Source organism: Sminthopsis crassicaudata, chromosome 1, assembly GCF_048593235.1.
Source record: "Sminthopsis crassicaudata isolate SCR6 chromosome 1, ASM4859323v1, whole genome shotgun sequence".
Classification (NCBI taxonomy): Eukaryota; Metazoa; Chordata; class Mammalia; order Dasyuromorphia; family Dasyuridae; genus Sminthopsis; species Sminthopsis crassicaudata.
The window spans coordinates 439,463,368-439,484,343 of record NC_133617.1 but is presented as its reverse complement, the minus strand read 5'-3'; the positions used below and the strand labels follow the sequence as shown (position 1 = coordinate 439,484,343).

The 20,976-nt window shown below is 36.2% G+C and overlaps 1 protein-coding gene across 1 annotated transcript in view; it reads left to right on the top strand.

Annotated features, from left to right (window-relative positions):
- Positions 1–409: 409 nt before the first annotated feature.
- Positions 410–20,976, top strand: part of VLDLR (very low density lipoprotein receptor) — a 45,971-nt gene continuing 25,404 nt past the window's right edge. Inside the window, exons 1-2 of the mRNA XM_074280636.1 lie at positions 410–548; positions 20,200–20,319. Of these exons, the coding sequence (XP_074136737.1) occupies positions 470–548; positions 20,200–20,319 (199 nt within the window). The 5' untranslated portion in view covers positions 410–469. The remainder of the gene's footprint in view (positions 549–20,199; positions 20,320–20,976) is intronic.

The following is a 20,976-nucleotide window of genomic DNA, read 5'->3' as shown; positions in this document are numbered from 1 at the left end:
TTCTTGACCACTCCTCCCTCTCCCCCACTCTCACTCCTTCTCCTTCCCTTTACCCCCCCACCCCCCTCTACAGTCGCCGCTGTGCTTGGCTCCTGGCTCCTGGCTCCTGCTCTCTCCTCGTCTCCCTTCCCCACCCCCTCACCCTTTCCTTCCCCTCCTCTGCATCGCCTGCGTTATTTTCGTTTAGCAGGCTTGCTTTTGCAAAGCAAGGGGGAGGTGGGTTGATTAGTGGAGGGGGGGATATTGTGCAAGTTGTAGGGGAGGGGGACGTCCTCTTTTTTTCCCTCCCCCACCCTCCCCCTTAACTCCCTTACCTTCTCCCTCCCCTCCCCCTTTACCCTTCCTTCCCCACCCCCTCAGGCCCTGTCCCCTTCCCTCTTTCCCAAGGGCTGCTAACTTGTGCCAGGGAGCGGTGTCGGTACCACCTCCACCAGCAGCAGCCCAGGAGCAGCAGTAGAAGCCCGGCACCATGGGCACGTCCTCGCTCTGGGGACTCTGGCTACTAGTCGCAATGTGGTGTTTGTCTGGAGAGCGCAGCACTGTGGAGGGTAAGTGAGAATGGGGCACCCTGAGTTTGCCGGTCCTGGAGAAATAAGCCTAGGTGTGATTTCCCTTTCCTCATTTCTACTCGCCACCCCTTCTCCTTCTGTCTTCTCCCTGCCCACCCTGGCGGCGCCCCAGAGTCCCCTCTGCCAGTCAGTATCTTGGGGGTGGGAAGAGAGAAAAGAAGGTGGTCGACAGAAGGGATGACTTTAAAATCTCACTTTGCTCCCCCCGCAAAATAAAAATAAAAATCCCTACCATTCTCAAATTAAAGGTCTAAAGAAACCGTATTTTCCTTCATTTACCCCCTCCGGGGACTCCTTGAACGTGAGCTTGTGCACGATTGCAACAATGGTTTTCTCTCCTCCCCAAGGAGTAAGAGGAAGAAGGGAGGTAAAGGGCAAGGCCAGCCTGAGCCGGGCGCCAATGCCTCTCGGTGCTCCTCCGGAGCTGTCTGAGGGTGGAGGAGGACCGGCGGACCAGGGGGTTAGGGAGTGGGTGTTGAAGTCTTACCAAGCCTAGTGGATAGTACTACTGCTGCCGTGAGCCGGCGCACGTTCGGAGTATTTCTTTCTGCTCTTGTAAAGGAGGCAACAGTGGATTTTGCTTTCAGCTAGGCTAGAATAGTCTGGTTCTGGAGCAAGTCGCTCCCTAGGATGTGGATGGAAGCGGAGGCTTTGGATAAGACTCCTCCATTAGCTCCATCCTCGCCTCCTTTCTCTTCTCTTCCCCCTCGCTTCGGACAAGAATGCTCTCGGGCCTTTTATTCGTATTGCCGGGGAGGGGGAAGTGGAAGATGTAGGATTTAATTCAATTCTGGTCTCTTTGCATCTTTCTCAGGAGGTTTTCAGAGATGGGAGTCCCAAATCTAGTGACTTTAATTAACGCTCTCTCCAAACAAAAGAGCAAAAGGAAATAATACGAAATTATGAGTCAGGGTTTCTTTTGGAGTGAGGGGAGGAGGAAGGTGATATACGTTTGTTGTTCTACCCTAGGCACTGAGATTTTATGACTATTCTTCACACCTTGGTCGACCGATGCTATCTCTTGCTTCAACTCTGGAAATCTCCTTCCTTAAAAGCACGTCAGGAGCTTCTGGCAAAAGGGTTTTAAAAAATTGTTGAGGTGCTAAATTACCCGTTTACTGGCGATGGAGCAGGTTGTCCGAATCCCCGGCTCGAGTCTGAGGTCCTAGGCTGCATCTCCCCAGAGACAGGAGGACAAAACTATCGGCCATCAGCCACTTGTGAATTAGGGGTTGGGTTTTAAGGGGAAACATCTTCAAATCTAAAGACCAAAAAGAAAAAAAACAAAACAAAACAAAACTGAATTATATAGCTTTCTTCTTCAAAACTGCTCTCTCAATTTAGTCACTAAAGTGTTCTAAGTGATATCGTTCTTGTATTCTGACTGGTCCCTTTCCTCTACCTTTGAGATTGCATCACACAGAAAAAAATGTGATAGAGTAACCATTTTGTAACTTTGTGAAGTAATAAGTTGAACAATTTTGCGTGGAATTTTGTAAAAAAAAAAAAAACTTGTGTGAAGATTCTACCATCTTCAGAACTTTGGACTTTGAGATGGACTTTCTTTTGGGGTGGGAAGATGTGAAACCAAAGTTGTCTGCCTAGTTTTGTTTTGTTTTTAAACTATTATCCCTGCCTTGCCCATTCTGCATCTCATCTTAAACCTTTACAGAATTTGGCTTTCTTTTAACTAGTCACTAAAATACACTCTAAATGAGGGAGAAGGGCAAATGATTAGTTTATTATTGCCACCTAATAGGATTGTTACATAGATAAAATAAGGAGATGTATTAAAAACATCTGGCAAATTTTAAGATGCTACACAAATCAGTTATTATTAGTAAACCATCACATACAGCTAGAGCAAGGGTTCTTAAAATGTGTGTCTTGGACCCCTTTGACTGTCTGGTGGCTGCTATAGGCCTAAGTGCTATGACCTCAGGTTAAAAGAATTCTGTATTTGAAGAAGATCAATTTCTTGTTAGTTTAAATCTTTCTTAAAACAGAACTATTGTGTACGTTTATAAGAAAGTAAAGTGTGAATTCTTAAATAATTGAACCACGTAGGGCTCTATGAAATTTAAGCTGTCTTCTCTAGGAAGGGCACATATCTTTAACTTTACCTCAAAAATATCAGGGAAAGGGTAAGAATCCCAACATCATAGTTGCTACTATCAAATAGTAACAAGCTTGTGATACTATTTAGTAAAGATTGGATTTCTAGACACAATAATAAGTATATTAAAATTTAGACTGCATCCTCAGAATGAATTTTGTGTATTTTCAATAGTATTTTCTGTGTCATAGTGGTTTAAACACAAAACTTTATTTGCTATATAGGGATGCTATAGTTTTCACTTAGCGATGACAAAGAAATAGTGATATCTAATCACTGTGCCCCATTCTTACCTGAACAGTTCTAAGACTCCAAGGGTTTACAAAAATTTATCAAATTATGGAATTCATTTGGTCAAAAGCAACTGAATAACTTTGGGAATATAGTGGCCTCAATGATATGGGATATGCGTTCTTCCTGTAATCTTAATCTGGATACCAGTTTTACAAGCACTAAAATAGTTATCTTGAGGGAGTAGAAGAAAACAGGCAGAGAAGACTTATCAAAAACATATTTTTTTTAAGTCCAAACATTTTAAAGACAAAGAAAATTGATTTTTTAAAATTACAGCAAAAATTGTAGACCAGTTTTAGACACCTTTTCCCTCTCCTTCAGCAAGTAAAATCATTAAATATTAGGTATTATGTTTTATAGGAAATCAGTTGTGATGAATTATAAAGATTGTTCCATATCTCTCACCAGTATCTAAGTATTTATTTCATTGCTACTATAATGAAAGGAAGCCTGTATAATTATTCTCAATGTGTGACTTACAGAAACTGAATTTTGATCAATAATAAACCATTTTGGCTTCAAAGAAGACGAAGATGAGGAAACACATCCCTTCTTTCCTTAGGCTGGAATCTTGGGCACAAAATATGACATACTCTAAAAACTTGATCTCTGGTTTTATAAAACCAAGTCTTGGTGTTACTCCTTTTTTTTTTAAGAGGACCAGTGAGATCACAGAATGTCTTGACTTGCATATGAATTGAATTTAAGTGAGACACAGTTCCACAAAGTCATCAGCCTCACACTTTCTTCCAGTCATCTAAGTCCAATGACAAAACAAAAGGTAAGATCAGATAATCTATGGAGGAGTAGGAGAGTATCCAGAAATTACTAATGTTTAAGAAAAAATCATCAAAGGTTGTGAGTTTTTTTTTAAATAAATATTTGATAGATCTAGCCTAAATGACAAAAAGTTGCTAGGTCACTTTCCCAGGATAAATCATTCTATAAATTTGAAAAGGCTAATTTAGTAATCATAGGCTTATCTCACCCTATAGCCACAGCTGGGCAATCTATAAATTTGAAAACATAATCTGGGACAAGAGACAGATGAGAGAATCAAGATAGAGAAGGGTAAGATTTTGTTTTTTTCTTTGAAGAAGTAAGGCCTTAATTGATATATAAAAGTTTTGCAGACTGGCACTTGGGCATCAGTATTCCAGACAGTTGGTAGATGAATTTAAATGTCAAAGTACATACTTCTAGTTGTCTTAAGTTCACATCAGAAATAAAAATGTCTTAGTTATTTACCCATGCAAAAGTTCTAAGGCCTGGGGACTTCTAAAGCAAAAAAGTTTCCTAATTCCCATCTCTTCTTTGAAGCTAAAGAAGAGACCACAGACAACTTTAAAGATGTGCTTTTTAGGAGCTGAAAGCTAGGGTATCTAATTTGTGATGTGGCTATAGATTAGCCACAAGAAAGAATCCATGTTTTTGGTTTTGTTTTTGTTTTTTTGTTTGTTCGTTTGTTTTTGTTACAAATATTGTCTTCATGCTTTTGGCTTTTTGAATCATCCCTGGAAAGATTTACTTTCTCCTATTACTGTGGGACTAATGATATAAGGATCAAACGTCGTTGCAGTTCGAAGAACCCTGGTTTTGGAATTGGAGAACCTAGCAAATCCTTGGGCAAGTTTTAATTTCCTGGTCCTCCAGTAAGATAAGGGAGTTGGACATGGTGGCCTCTAAAGGTCCCCTTTGGTTCTTATTTTATTAATCATGCATTAGAAATAAAATAGCAGATAATGACAAACTGTGCTTTAGAAGCAAGAACAGTAAGCATGTCCCTCTAGTGTAAGGGTTCATAATTCCTAAATAAGGAAGGGTTAAATCTGTGGATAGATTTCAGTCTGAACTTTTTTTTTTTTTTTTTTGCTAAGGCAATTGGAGGTAAGTGACTTGCCCAGGGTCACGCAGCAAGCAGTATATAAGGACACAGAATTGGAAATGGCCAAGACTGGAGTGGATAATCTACTTCATTTGAGAACATAACATGTTAGGTTCTTATTAGGTGCTAAGTAGATACTTAACAATTCTCTAGCTCAGGGTTCACACCTTTGTTCACACCTTTAAAAGGAGTTTACACCTTTTTTAAAAGGAGCAAGTTCATTGGTTGTAGGAGTTCCCACAAGCCCATTCTCTGGGAGGATAAAAAGAGGCAACATTGAGTCTGGAGTCAGTCTGGATTGGGTCAAGGAGAAGACTTCCCACACTCTGAAGCAGAGTCTGATTCCCACACTCTAGGTGATTCTACCTTCACTCTGGCTGCAGACTGCAGGTTCCAGAAGCCTCCCAAGAAACCTGTTCACAGAGAAAAGGATTTGCAGAAAGGAAACTTCCTCCCAGAGAAGGATTATAATTGAGAGACAAAAGGACACTACAATTTGGTGCCCAATGTGGGGCAAGGACTTATTCTGAGCCCTTCAGAGGAGCTAGCCCGACTTGACATTTTGGCGCCTGAACAGGGACAGACACAATCCTGATTCTAGTGGAAAAGCCTCCAATCCAGATCTCAGTGGAAAAGTCTCTCTGAGCCAGAAATAAGTGTGAGTAACAAGGAAACTTTGTTAAAAGCTAAAGTAGAATTTCAATGAAATGGGGTAAATTTTGTTTCTGTTCAAAGAAAATGTTTAGAGAGCATTATCAAGGTTATGAAAAGCCAAGGATTGATTATAATTTTGGAGGAGATTACTAAACTTTTAAAAACTGTGCAGGTCATATGTCCTTGTTTTTCTCTGGAAAAAGAATTGGATCTAGATGAATGGGAATTAGTAGGAGAGCAACTAGGTGAATACTTCAATTCCAAACCAAACTTAATTTCCAAAGATACACTTCATAGTACAATCTAATTCAAGTGGCTTTAAGAAATTATATGTGTTAGATTAAAGAAAAAGAAGAAAGAGCCAGAGGGGGAGGATCCAACTAAACTAGGTGAAAAGGATGAATCGGATAACAATGGAGTTAAGTACAAGTCTGAGCAAGGGGAGCATTTCCCATCTCCTCCCTCAATTAACCCTTTAGTGGTGGAGGAAGAAGTTAAGAAAGGAAGAGTCCTGTGAAGCAGCCTATGACAAAATTAGAAAAAGCATTGGTTAAGGCTAAGAGAGAGGGGCAGGATGTAAGTGATTTCATACATGCATATCCTGTAATTGAAGAGACTGACATTTTAGGTTAAAAAAAGAGAAGATATACTCCTTTTGATTTAAATAAAATTAAGGACTTGAAAAAAGGTTGTACCCTTTAGGGGGCTACATCAGCTTATGTTAAAATGTTACTAGATGCCTTGTCTTATGAAATCCTAACCCCAAATGATTGGAAATCCATAGCTAGGACATATTTAGAACCTGGAGTTTCATGAATTATGCATGATTCAAGTCAGACACAATATGGAAACAGGAGTTAACACACAATTCACTTTTGACCAACTAATGGATGAAGGTCAAGGAGAAGACTTCCCACACTCTTGGAGGCAGAGTCTGATTCTCATACTCTAGGAGATTCAGAGTCAAGATTTCATTCTCATATCTACCTTTGCTCTGGCTGGAGGCTCCAGAAGCCTCCCAAGAAACCTGTTCCCAGAGAAAAGCGTTTACAGAAAAGAAACCTCCTCCCAGAGAACAATCCACAATTTCTAGAGACAACAGGACACTACAATTTGGTGTCCAACATGGGGCTTATTCTGAGCCCTTCAGAGGAGCTAGCCCCGACTTGACAATAATGTAGCAGTACACTTGGTTGAAAAGTAGATTGAGGTTAGATTTTAAAGCCTCAGATGGGATAATAGGAGTTGTCATTCTCCTGTATATTATATGTAAATCTTGTTTAAAATTGCAGCTATAGTTTATAGTATATTGACTTTCAAAGTATTCCACACATGATTTCATTTGATCCTCATGCCTAAAGTCAAAAGTACAATTATCCTTATTTCTAAAATGTGAGCATAGCATCTCACAGATGTTACATAACTTTCCCAGGTTTTCACAATTATCTGTGTAACTAGGACTGATACTCAACTCTTCTGACTCCTAGATTCATGCTCTTTTGTACATTTTGCCTAGTCTATAAAATGATGGATATTAGCTAGTTATTTTTGTAAGACTTTATTTTAAATTTTTTTTAAAACAAATACAATTTTTTAAAAAGAAAAAGTTTGCCATGTGCATAACAGAACATGAGGAATCAAAATATGAAATAAATTTTCATTTAAAGAGAGAGAGCCTATATAATAAATACTACAACATTTTGTTCCAATCTCTCCATCTTTGCTCCCTTCCTTTATTTTGTTTTGCTATGCAATTATTTTATTCTTTTTCCCCCTTTTCCTCCCTCCCTTCCTCAAGATTACAACTTAATAAGGAAATATTTTATATTTACATATAATATATACAAATACACACATATAGATATCTATAATCATACAGATGTTTACATATACACCCATATATATTTATGGAAGGCCATACTATGCTTGTTTCTTCTGTTTCTCTGAAGATAATCTTTCATAAGTTTCTTTCCATATTTTTCTAAATCCACCAAGTTATCATTTCCTCCCCCACAACAATTTTTCAGTCTTATACTATCTAGATATTTTAAGTAGTCTAAAACAAGATTGATTAATATGGCTGCCAATAGTTTCAATATTGTTCTCTTTTGACTAATTTTTAGTTTTAACTTAGAGATTAATGATTACTACCCCTGCTTCCCCCCCCCCCAATGAATTGTCATAGGACTTGAAACTTGTCTTTTTGTACTGAAGCACCAGATCCATACAATTGCTTTAAACTACTGAATCTTTTTACTTAACATTAGCAAAAGTATTCTAAAATGAAGAGCATCAAGATGGTTTTTCTACCAGAATGATAGTTACATTTAATGACCATTAAGCATCTAACATACAAAGCTTGTGCTAGGTATGGTGGGTTAGGGTAGATAGATATAAAGCTGATGTGGAATTTGCTATTTATGGATTTGTGCCAGTTTAAGACCTGACAATGTATGTTTTGTTTTTCTGTATTTTCTTTGGAGAGCTAATTCCTTCTAGCAATGAAGATCAATAACTGTTGTGCAACAGTATTAGTGTTTTCTGGGGTCAGTGAGAGAATAAGTAATTTTCCTGGGATCACATAGCCAGCATATCAGACATGACTCAAACTCAGGTGTTCCTAACTAAAGTGACACATTACCCCTATGTCATAGTCCTTACAACAATTTCCAAATATTCTATCCTAATGATCCTGAAACAGCTTAGAGTAGCCTTCCCTTGTAACTCATCTGAATTAGAATTTATTTTTAAATTATCCATACTAGTTTATCATAGATGGGTGTCCAAATATACATAGCAATATATATATATATATATATATATAAAATATGATATACATAGAAAACTCAGAGTTTATATCACTTGGACAGCCATAGTTTAATAGAAAAAGTATCTAAGAGAAACATCTAAACTTATTAATATTTGGAAACAAATATTTTGCTTTTAACACAAAGATGTGATTGACCTTTATCTTCTAGCCATAATTATAGGGCTTTGATCTCTCTTGTGATCCAGGACCAAAAAGGCTCACTAATCCTGTTGGTGTCCCTAAAGCAGTAATAACTCTCCTTATTCAAAATTCACCCATCAAGACATCATTAGCATAATAATGTGGCTCAAAGTAGTGCTAAAAAGAGAATCTACTAGACTCAAGATGTTGGAGGAGTTTGCTGGTAAATATTTATCAATCATTTGGGAAAGGAGAAGAAACAAGCAGGACATAATTTTAAGTTTAATCTACATTAATTCCATCACTGAAGTTTAGGAAAAAAAAAAAAAAAGAATCGAGTCTCAATTTGTAACATTTGCTGATTTCCCAGGTGTAAATGCTTGCTTACATGGAAAACTTAATCTGTGAGAATTGGCTCCAGTATCTTTCTGCCTATGGAAAATATAGATAAGAATAGTTCTATTTGAGGGCCGAAGATAGTGGGGAAACTGAGTAAGATATAAAGACCCTTCATCGCAGAGGGAACCTGCTGACAATGTCTGATTTGGCTCCCCACCTCCCTTTGGTGTGTCTCACTCTTCCTGAGAAGTCAAGGAGGGCATGACCACCTGTGTTCTACTTAAAGCAAGGGATACTTACAGTAAAGAGGCATTTACATTTCAATAGCAGGGTGCTTTCAGTTAACACTTGTGCAGTGTGCTATGGTTATGTAATGCTGCTATAGTTAGCATTTGTGTAGTGTGCTGTGGTGATGTAATTATACTAAGGTATTTAGGGACTGAGAGGACTTGAAATAAATGGACTCCATCTTTGACTAGCCTAGTGGGTCTCCTGCCTTTTTCACTCCTCCACTAAACCAAGGAGTTGGGCTGGTCCGGAGATCCTCCAGAGAGCTAGTCTGGACTGTATATTTTGGCACCCCATCGTGGGAGCTGTAGAAAGCATAGTACACTTTGTCAGTCCAACTTGGGGGCTCTAGAAAGCACACTACAGTAGGCAGTTTCTTTTAAGTAGGTTTAGTATCTTTTATTTTATTTGAGAGAAAAGCTAAAACTTGCCATTTTTGGTTAGCAAATATCACTTTTTTAATGTTGACTTTTTAACTAGTGACTTCTGAATTTAATAATATATCCAAATGATCTCTTCACAAGCAAAAAGGAAATTGCCTAGGAATTGAGGTGAGGTGATCCCTCCTCCGCTTAGCCTTACTATAACCTATAAATTCAACAGGTCAGCAAGCTCTGAGAGGAAAAACCTGCTCTAATTGGCAGCACTGAAGGGCCACCAACTTCTACCTGCCCCTCAAAAAGATATCCAGCATTTATTTTGATAAATAGTGACACATGGGAACAAACTAGGAGCTTTCTAAGGAGGAGGAGAGAGTATACTTTAATCTAAAGTACCTGAATGAAGAATCAACTTCTTGACAAGATTTGCTATGCCTTACCTCTGCCCAAAGGTCATTTTCATATTAGTTAAACAATCTTTCTCTCTAGAACACCTGACTTAGAACTAGAATATAAAGTAGTTTTTAAACAGTCTTGGCATCTGTCCCTTAACTCACCCTTTCCTTCAAATTTTTTTCTCCCTACCCCTTATTTAAAATTATTTTGCTGCTTTGACATGCTTACTCAGACACTAGAAATCCTAATCTACATTTCATCCTGTGTAGAAAGATTGGAGTGAAAGCAAGCAGTGGGAATGAACAAGGCTTAAAATAAATGCCCTTGGTTGTCTTGGAAGTGCCAAAACAAACTGAGTGTTTCCAGTAGAGAACTTAGAAGGTTCCAGCAATGAGGAGATATGAAAAGTTGATACTTAGCTATGATGTTCCATTAGGTTTGCCTGTTCTTTTAAAAAAGGAGTTTATTCTTTATACTTAAACTTAAACCCACTGCTTCTAGGATGTTAGAACCACATTTTTATTATATGTAATAATGTATTTTTACTATAGGCAATTATGTCATTTATATAATCTGTGATATAATATACCAAATATATGCAAGAGTTACATATGTTGTGAGCGATATATATAAATGCATAAAAACATAAGCATTCTTTTTAGAATCCTACAAATCTCAGAACTTTGTTATAATAAATTTCGGCATCTGATAAGAGTAAACAAACTTTTTTTTTAAAAAAAAGTTTTTTATAATTTTTCTCACACCAATTCAAGTGGTTAGATAAGGAGCTGGCCAGAATAGAACTTTAGGATAAGGATACATATTTGATTTTAAAATAGCAAGATAGGGAGACACTTTTTGCTAACTGTTCTACATATCACCATGGATGCCCCCTACTAAATTAATATTTTTATATCAGAGACCTGGGACATTTTTATTTTAAATAAAGCATATGATTTACCTTTCACTGATTTAGACTTCAGTGATCTGCTATTTTATTTTTTCCTCTCTACATTCAGACCATGGGCTTAATTTTTCAAGCAGCACTTGCAAGATTTAGCTGGGGGATGGGGTTGGACAAAAAGAGCCATGCAATGTTTGCCTGTGTCAACATGGTTCTCCTTGAAGGCAGTGAGCTGTTAATATGGGATGTGTCACCAGAAGCAGTCCCATTGTCTAATAGTGCTTCACCTCACTGGAAAGCCATAGAATGGGGGGGACAGAGGACAGGACAGCTGTCTGATTCAAACACTTAGGAAATCTTCAGTGTATATATATGTGATATATCCACAGGCTATTTTACAGATATATATTTGATTTTCACAATCAAAAGAAGTAAATGGCAGTGTCTGGGGTTTGGTTAGTGTGAAGTAGTCCCTCCTTCACTTACTTTTACTGCACTTAGCTATACTGACAGGTCAATTAGCACCTCTCAGCCTCAGTTGCCTTACATATAAGGAGGATAATAATAGCACCAACTACCAGGATTGTTGTGAGGATAAAAATGTGAATCTGTGAAGTGGTTTACAACTCTCAAAGTGCTATATAAATGCATGTGGTGGTGGTAACAATGTGGTAACAACTACCACAAATGATGGTTTTCAGTTTGTTTGAAATTCACTGTCAGCATTGAAACTCTTTTAAGAGAAAAATCTGCTTTAGGGTGTGTGTGTGTGTGTGTGTGTGTGTATCAACATATATGTGTGTGTGTGTGTATATATATATATATATGTATATATATATATATATACATATATATATGTGGATATGTGTGTGGATATGTATGTAGATAGATAAAATAAAAATCTACCCTCTCTTTGTTAGGTAAGAATATGGAGTGGAAAACTCCTAATCAAGCACCCATTGACTTAAGGTTTCTCATGCCTATGGATTTTTTAGCTATCACCAAGGGGTTTAGAGGCCTTTGGTATGATTTTTCTTATCATGCCTTCTTTTCTTTATTTCTTTTTTTCTGATCTAATTTATTATTTTAAAAAAAGTAGGCAAAGCAGCTATGTTTAAAGTAAGCTTGGTTTATATTTGTGACTCCCTTTAAGCACTTGGTGCTTTAACTTGTGAGTTAAAATGAGCCTGATGGAAAAGCATTGCTTGGTCATTGTTATCATCACATGCATCCTTATAGCATTTTAAGACTTGTAAAGGACAAAACAAATTCCTATTTTATCCTCACAACAATGTTGGGAAGTAGGTATTATTATTATTATGCTCATTTTACATGTAAGGCAACTGAGATGAGAGAGGCTAATTGACATGTACAGTACAGTTAGTGAATGTCTGAAGTTGGAGATGAACTTTGATCTTCCTGACTCTGGGTCTTGTGTTCTATGTACTATGCCATCAAGTTGCTTCTCACTTAGTTAAATACCCTGGGAGTTTTCTGTGTAATTCTTTCTGTAAAGGTATTACTGGATGAGCAACTTTTAGCTATAAAATACCTGTTTGATAAAATGCCTGTAGTGATCCATTGGAGGTCAGTGTTAGTAGCTGAATTTGTAAAAAATCTGATGCAGGCAAGACATTTTAACATTTGGATTCCAACTTTACTCTAATTCTAGCTAGATCTAATGGAATACACAGAAACAGGAGGCATGTATTCCCAGACAAATAGAACAAATTCTAAAACTAAGATGTGCAGCCAAAGGTATCATATTTTCTGGATACACTCTAACTCTTTAAATTGGTTGGCTTCTCTCAATTTATCTGGTGATTTCCCTGACAATTCATCTGGTATAGGAATATTAGATTTTGCTGAAATATAAAGTATTAAATGGCATATTCTGTCCCTTTAAAGGGACAACAAGCCTAAACTGTGGCTGGGAAGATGCCATCTTCTAGGATTTTTATCCGTTTTTGTGTCTGAACTTCTTTGGAGTCTGGATTTCATGGAATCCTTCTTAGATTTTTTTAAATAAAGAAATGCTAACTTTCAGTTAGAGATTAGTAAAAATAAAGAGTTTTGGTTTTTTTTTTTTTTCATCTAAGTTTATAGACTTTTAAAAATCTATTCATGATCTTCCTGGTTAAGAATTTCTGCTGCAGACTTTCCTATCTGTCCTAGCTATAATAGGTTAGTTATTTGTGAGTGAGAGAAAACCTAAAAGGTATATATAAAAGCATCAGTAGTTAAGAAGCACAATCAATTTTTCAAGAGACTATATTTAATGACCATTACCTTAATCTGTGACCATTCACCTGAAATTAATTGTTCTTTTTAAAGAATATCTTAACAGGTGAGGGCAACCCTGCTTCACACAACTGCTTCAGAAACTGAGTTGCCCTTTTTAAAAATTTATTTTTAAGCATCATTTACAGTACCTTACAGCAAAATGTTTGCAGCCTGAAAAAGCTTGAAAAACTAATATTCCACTAATAATTTTATTAAGTGTCAAGCCTAAAAGAAGATAACGTCCTTCAGCTAAATTCATAGCAATCTTCAGCTTGGAACATGATTTTATAGCTGTTGAAATAATGAAAGCAATCTAATTCATTCCAAAATTAATGTGTTAGCACTTCATGGGATCCCCAAGATGTGCAAAGTGGTCACAATTTAAAACTGTTTATTCTTATTATATCCTTATTATATCCTTAAAATGAGATCTGTCTCCTATGCCAGAATTGGGAATAAATAATGTCTAGGATTTCTTAACCAAAGGTCCATTGTTCAAAGGTCCAATGTTAAAACATTGTTAACTATATCTCAAAATAATCGGTTGCTTTTGTACTCCTAAGTAGTTTATTTTATGTCTTTAAAAACATTCCGAGTTATAATCTTCATCAGACGGCCAAGGGGTTCATGACATACAACTTGCTGTAGTCTGATATTATTTCTGAGATAAAGAACCTGAGGACAAATTAATACTACAACTTGGATTTCCAGATTTGTTCTTTCCCCCACTTTATGTGTAAGTAAAAAGTACTGTATATTCAAGAGAGAATTTAACAGCCTGCCCAAGCAAATTGCTATAAAAATGGAGCTTCATTGTTGCTACAGTAATAAGTTTTTTATCTTTAAAATAAACATTTATTCAATCTGTAACAAGAACATTGACTTTACACATCAGTGCACAAGTTCGCATTTGAAAAACAACAATGCATATTATACTTTGCTTTAACTGACTCTGGTCTCAGAGACTCTAAAGAGCATTTGTTTTATTAGACAAAGCACAGATACAGAGATATGGGTGGAAGAGAGGCTAGATTCAAAATAATTTCTACAATTCTGCCACATTTTAAGACAGGAGAAAAGACATGGTCATCATGAGCTATATGTAGCAATTTGAAGCAACACCTATAGTACTTTATTCCCAGCTTCTAAAACTGGTTTATGAACTCATATGGGGTCTCAAAATGGTTTATTATCAGTAATGTCTGATATGTAATACTTTTTCATATATGTGTATACTCAGGGGCATGTAAAAATTTCTCTAGAAAAAGTTTAAGAAGTCCTGAAATCTATATTACTTAGTGTTTATAAACATGCTATCTTTTAGAATAGTTATTTGTCTTTCTTACCCCTTTAGCTATACTAAAGCCCTTTGAAGTCAAGGATCAATAATCATTGATATTCCTTTTTCTCCTAGCTTCAGAGCACTTAGCATAAAGATTCAACCTGATGGATATTCACGTGCTCATTTGGATGAGAAAATTCCTACAGTCTGACAAAAAAAAAAAACAGAAAAAGCATAACTAGGAGAATGTACACTAACAAGAACAAACCCTCCCCCCAAAAAAACCCTAAAACACAATCAAAATTACAAGCAATTATAGTAAGCAATATCCATTCCATAGAAGACAGGATGAACCATCTCTTCCTCTTGTTGGAAAGGAAGAACTGCAGTTAAAGAATGTTAATATCTACTAGTATTAATTGTAATCTAGTTTTGCTAACTATGCTTTATTATAAGGGAGAACCTTAGAGTAGAGTGTATAACAGAAAAGACTATCACCACCATCCCCCTCAAAAAAAGAAAACTTTAAAAAGCTTCTTCTTTAGAATAACTTTTTAAAAATAATTTCATTAATTTTATTTTTCTGGTTATATATGTATATTAATTTTTAATACATATTTTTTTATAAATCATGTTGGGAGAAATTAGAACAAAAGGGAAAAACCATGAAAGAGGAAAAAATAACAGAAAAAAGTGAATGTAAACTAACACATGCTATGTTCAATCTCCATAGTTCTCTTTCTGGATGTAAAGAGTGTTTCCTATCCAAAGTTTATTGGATTTGCCTTGGATCACTGAACCACTGAGAAGAACAAAGTTTTTCTTAATTGATCATTGTACAATCTTGCTGTTATTATGTACAATATTCTGCTCCTGGTACAATGTACTATGTAAACATTTAATCCTGGTTCTGCTTGTTTTGTTCAGCATCAGTTCATGTAAATCTTTCCAGGCCTATCTAAAATCAGGTTGTTCATCATTTTTTGTAATACAATAATCCATTGCCTTAATACACCACAACTTATTCAGCCATTCCCCAATTGATGGGCATCTATTTATTTTCCAATTCTTTGCTACAACAAAAAGAACTGCTACAAACATTCTTGCACATGTGGGTCTTTTTCTCTCCTTTATGATTTTCTTGGGATACAGACCCTATAGTGGTACTACTAGAGCAAAAGATACGCACAGTTTTATAGCCCTCTGGGCAAAGTTCCAAATTGCTCTCCAGACTAGTTGGATCATTTTACAACTCCAACAAGAATGTATTAAGTGTCCCAGTTTTCCCATGATGTAGAGGGCAGCAGATAGTGGGGGAACTCTGGGTAAGGTATAAGATCCTTCTGGTTTGGTTCCCCACTTCCCTTTGAGTCTCACCCTTCTTGAGAAGTCAAGGAGGGCATGACCACCTGTGTTCTACTTGAAGCAAGGGATACTTAACAGTAAAGATGTATTTATATATCAATAGCAGAATGCTTATGGTTAACACTTGCTCAGTGTGATGTGATGGTATAATGGTTCTCTAATTGGCACTTGTTTAATGTGCTGTAATGCTATAATCATAGTGAGGTATTTAAGGGCTGAGAAAACTGGAAATAAAGAGACTCCATCTTTGACCATCCTTGTGAGTTTCCCGCCTTCTTCACTCCTCCACTAAGACCAAGGCTGGTCCCAAGATCCTCCAGAGAGCTAGTCTAAATGGTATATTTTGGCACCCCAATTTGGGGGCTCCAGAAAGCACACTACACCACATCACTTCCAACATTTGTCATTTATTTTTCTGTTATCTTAGCCAGTCTGAGAGGTGTGAGATGGTAGCTCAGAGTTGTTTTAATTTTCATTTCTTTAATCAGTAGTGATTTAGAGAAATTTTTCATCACATGATTATCAGTGGCTTTAATTTTATAATTTGAAAATTGTTCATATCCTTTGACCATTTATCATTTGGGAAATGACTTGTATTCTTACAAATTTGATGTAGTTCTTTATATATCAGAAACACTGGCTATAAACTTTTTTCCCCTTTACTTCCTTTTTAATCTGTGTTGGTATATTTGTGGATGTTTATTCAAAACTGTTTTAATATAATATGATCAAAGTTGTCTATTTTGCATTTCACAATGTTCTGTAGCTCTTATTTGGTCAATAAAATTTTTTGGCAGTTTGGTATGATACTGAATAAGTAGACCAATTTAGATAGAATTGTCATTTTTATTATATTAACAGCCTACTAATGAGCAATTTATTTTTCCAGGTGTTTAGATTTTACTATTTGTGTAAGAAGTGTTTTGTAATTGTACTCATGTACTTCTTGGGTTTGTCTTGGCAGGTAGACACCCAAAATTTTTATTTTGTCAACAGTTATTTTAAATGGAATTTCTCTTTCTATTCTTCTGGGTTTTGTCAGTAATATGTAGAAATGCTGATAATTTGTGGGTTTATTTTATAGCCTGCAATTTTGTTAAAGCTGTTGTTTCAAATAGGTTAGAATAACTTTCTAGTAATGGACTTGTCTTGTAAGGAAAAAGTCTTGCTCATTTCAGATGTACCAAACTTGAAAAAACCAAGTTCTCAAATAGAAAAATTCAGCTGTTAAGAAGTATATATAGCTATTATTAACAACATGCCAATTATTGTTAATCATTGCATCAATGTGAGTAACAGTGTGTGCCTGTCACTATTCTATCTGTTCTTGCAAATGTACCCCAGCTTCTTACTGTTACAGAATAGACTTTTTTGGGGGGTGGCGGAACTCTGTTTGAAAGTCTTCCTACAAGTCTTTTATCTTCCTGTAACTTGTTAGCAAAAGTTAACTGAGGATTTGAGGGTGAAAATAGCAAGATTTTCATATGACATGCACTGAGGACTCTATTCCCTAAAAAAAAAAAAAAAAAAAAAAAAAATCCTCCTTGAATATAGACCAGAACTGTCAAATTGCAGCTGCCAAACTTCTACTGGAGCCTGAGCCAGATTAAATTAGACTCCAGTTTAATCTGGAGTCCAGAAATGTTAAAAAAAAAAAAAAAAAAAAAAAAGAATACAACATACCTAATGTCAATTTGTGTTGTTCCTGATAGCTAGATGGGCTATTCCCCAAGTTCAAAATATTTCACAACTAGACTTGCAGGTAAATAAACACCATCTAGCCTCAGTACTTCTAAAGCATTATAAAAAGTAAACAAGTCCTTGCCAGATTGTGTATTAAAGCCAAAAGGCAAATAAGTCATTGTGTTTATGACTTCAGTATGAAACCATGAAAAATAAAAGAATCTGATAGAATGGTGTGTGGATTTAATTAGAATAACTAATTTAGTACTTCTTGTCATCTCTGAGGTCTTGGACAAGACTATCTCAGTACTCTCATATATAAAACCTTTTAATCTTTAGGCTTTAAGCTCCTTGAGGACAGGGATGTCTTTTTTCTCTTAGAATCTCCATTGCTTAGTTTGGTCTCTGGTAGTAAATGCAAGTGATTGATTATAAAATTGCAATATATGTCCTATCTATCTTATTTGGGCACACTGAAGAATACTAAAAAGGCTTAAAGTAGGGGTTCTCCATCTAGGATTTATAAATTTCTTTGAAAATATTTAAATAACTAGATTTTCATTGTCTTCATAATCTCATGTATTTTTTTTTATTTAAGTACATTATACTAAGAATTATTTACATAGGGTTTTTACTGACTGTCAAATGTATGCCACAACATGCAAGAGAAGTTAATAATCACGGCTTTAAAGGATTGTACAAATAAATTATTATTATTTGCTTAAATTAGTTCTGATCTCAATTAAAGGCATTAGAAGTGATTTGGGAATAGAGAAGCCAAAGTAAAAATAGTTCCTGACCTCCAGGAATTTACAACATGGAGCCAAATAATCTCTTTGTTGATTTTCAATCTTTCATCTCCAACTGCCATTGAGCCATCTTAAACTGAATTCATTATCTTACACTTCCCCATTATACCTTTCCTGTTAATTTAGAGGACAACACCATCTTCCCAATCTGTCTTAAAATCTAGAAGTTATTCTTGATTTTTCACTATCTTACCTTTCACATCTAATCTGTTATTGAGACCTTTCAGTTTCAGTTTTGCACCATCTTATAATCATCATCATAAATATCTTATGCCTCCATCTCTCCTCTGACATTGCCACCACTTCTAGTGCATGCCTTTATTACCTCACCTGGATCATTATGGTATCTGCAGGTTGGTTTCAAGTCTTTCTACTCCATTTCATCCCCCTCCTTTCAGCCACTAAAGTGATTTTTTCCTAAAGAACAGATCTGATTGTGTCACTCCCCAACTCAATAAATTCCATTGTCTAGCCTTCAGGATAAGATACAAATGCTCTGTTTGGCATTGACTCTTTCATAACCACCTCCTACCTTTTCAACCTTCTTATACTGTATTCTCCAACATGGACTCTGTGATCCAGTGACACAGCAAAACATTCCATCTCTTAGCTCTGGGCATTTTCTTTGACTGTCCTGAAATGGACATTCTGTCTGCCAACTTCCCTGGCTTTCTTTAGGTCTCAACTAAAATTCCTTCTTCTGCTAGAAACTTTTCCTAATTTTAATTCTAGTGCCTTTCCTCTATTATTTCTTATTTATTTTGTATATAGCTAATTGTGTGTGTGTGTGTGTGTGTGTGTGTACTTGAATATTGTCTCCCCCAATAGATGTTAAACTCCTTGAGGATATAATTCATGAGGATATGAATTATTTTTCTCTTTTTGCATCTCCAGCACAGTGTCTGCTACATAATAGGCACTTAATGTTCAATGATCAATGAAGATAAGTGTAATACAATTTGAGGTGGGAGAAGCCAAAGTGTGGTGAAAGTAACTCTAATGGACTCTGGGGGCCAATTGTTAAATTTTCAATGTGAGCAGTTATACTGTGGAAACTGGGTTACTATTTTGTTTTACTTCATAGACTTAAATGATAGAGAAAATGTTAAAAATGCGTATTGAACTTGTGTCATGCATGCAGGATTGGTTCCCACCCCCAACCTTCCAAAGAAGTGTTCGTTAGACATTTACCAAGCATACTATTGGAAGAACAGTAACAACTAAGGAAAATAGAAAAGGTGGAAGTGATACCTGGGTTAAGCTCCGAAGGAAGCTAAGAATTCTAGGTAGAATAAAGGTGAAAAGAAAATTTTATAAGAACAGGGAAATGTTTGTTCAAAAGTATAAAGACTTGTGAAATGCATTCTGCCTGGACTATAGAGCCCTTAAGAGGGAGCTAGCATGCAATTTTCCTAGGAGGAGAGGTTGGAGCCCAAATTGGAAGGGCTTTAAGTGGCATGTTTAGGAACTTGCATCTTAGCTTTAGTTAGAAGTTCATTGAAGTTTCTTGAGCAGAGTAGAACCAGGATCAGACTAGTGGTTTTGTGGAAGGTGAATTGGAAAAGAGAGATTAAGAATCCATTATGTGAATTGATATGGTAGCCATGGGGACTTAGAGAAAGGATCAGGTACAAGAGATATTATAGAAGGAGTGACGTGTATTGATGGGATAAGATACCAGGAGTGAGGGAAATGCCTAATAACATGACTGTGATATGAACCTAAGTAACTAGAAAGAGCCACTTTCAACAGAGGAGATTTCAGAGGAGAGATCTCCAAGGGTGCTCATTTGTCAAACTCTAATGTCTAAGAAATGGCACTTGATAAAACTCATTCAGGATACTTGAAGATGGATGGCTGCTACATAATTCTAATGATATATTAACCCCCTTTTCTAAGAACATAAGACAGTCTGCATTTTTAATTTCAAGGTAACAAGCTGTCTATTCTTATCTTAGTTTAAAAAAAAATTCTGATTTAGCTAAGATCTTTCTAACCTTAGGGACAAGAACAAAATGTGAGTCATCTCAATTCCAGTGCAGCAATGGCCGCTGTATTACTTTGTTGTGGAAGTGTGATGGTGATGAAGACTGTAGCGATGGCAGTGATGAGAGTTCATGTGGTAAGTAGCCTCAGAATCTGTTGAATGCTTTCCCCCTTATCAAATCACTGAAATTCAGTATTTTGCTGAAAAATCATTTCTTGACTTATGTTTCTATAAAATTATTCCTTAATGAGCAAAGATCTTTTGGGACTTGGCTTGAGCTTGAAATTTATATCTAAACAACTCCTAGAATTATTGATGATAGATAAGTAAGTTTCCTAGAAGTCTTCTTAGTAAATTGGAACCAGTATACCTTGAGCAAGAAAGGAAAAAAATGAAGAGTGACTCCTCTCACCATTAAAAAAAAAAAAAAAAAAAAGCCCCTATTTACCTCAGATTCTAACAAAGAAAATCAATAGCGCAGTATGTCTAACCCATAGGCAATGAAGAAAGAAGAAAACCATAACCACAACCAACTAGTTGAACTCATTTTACAAATGAGGAAACTGACTGATTTACTCAAGGTCACACAAGCAGTGCCAGAGACAGAATTTTAGTCCAGATTCTCTCCTCCAAGGCCAGAGCTCTTTCTATTAAATTGTTCTATCTCTGAAGAAGTTACAGTCTTATTAGACTAATACTCAAACTCCCAAATCCTAGATAAGTCCTTAGTCTATTAATCCCTATCTCCCTAGAAAGTTGTTAAGTGCTAACTTTAAGGAGCATCTTCTGTCC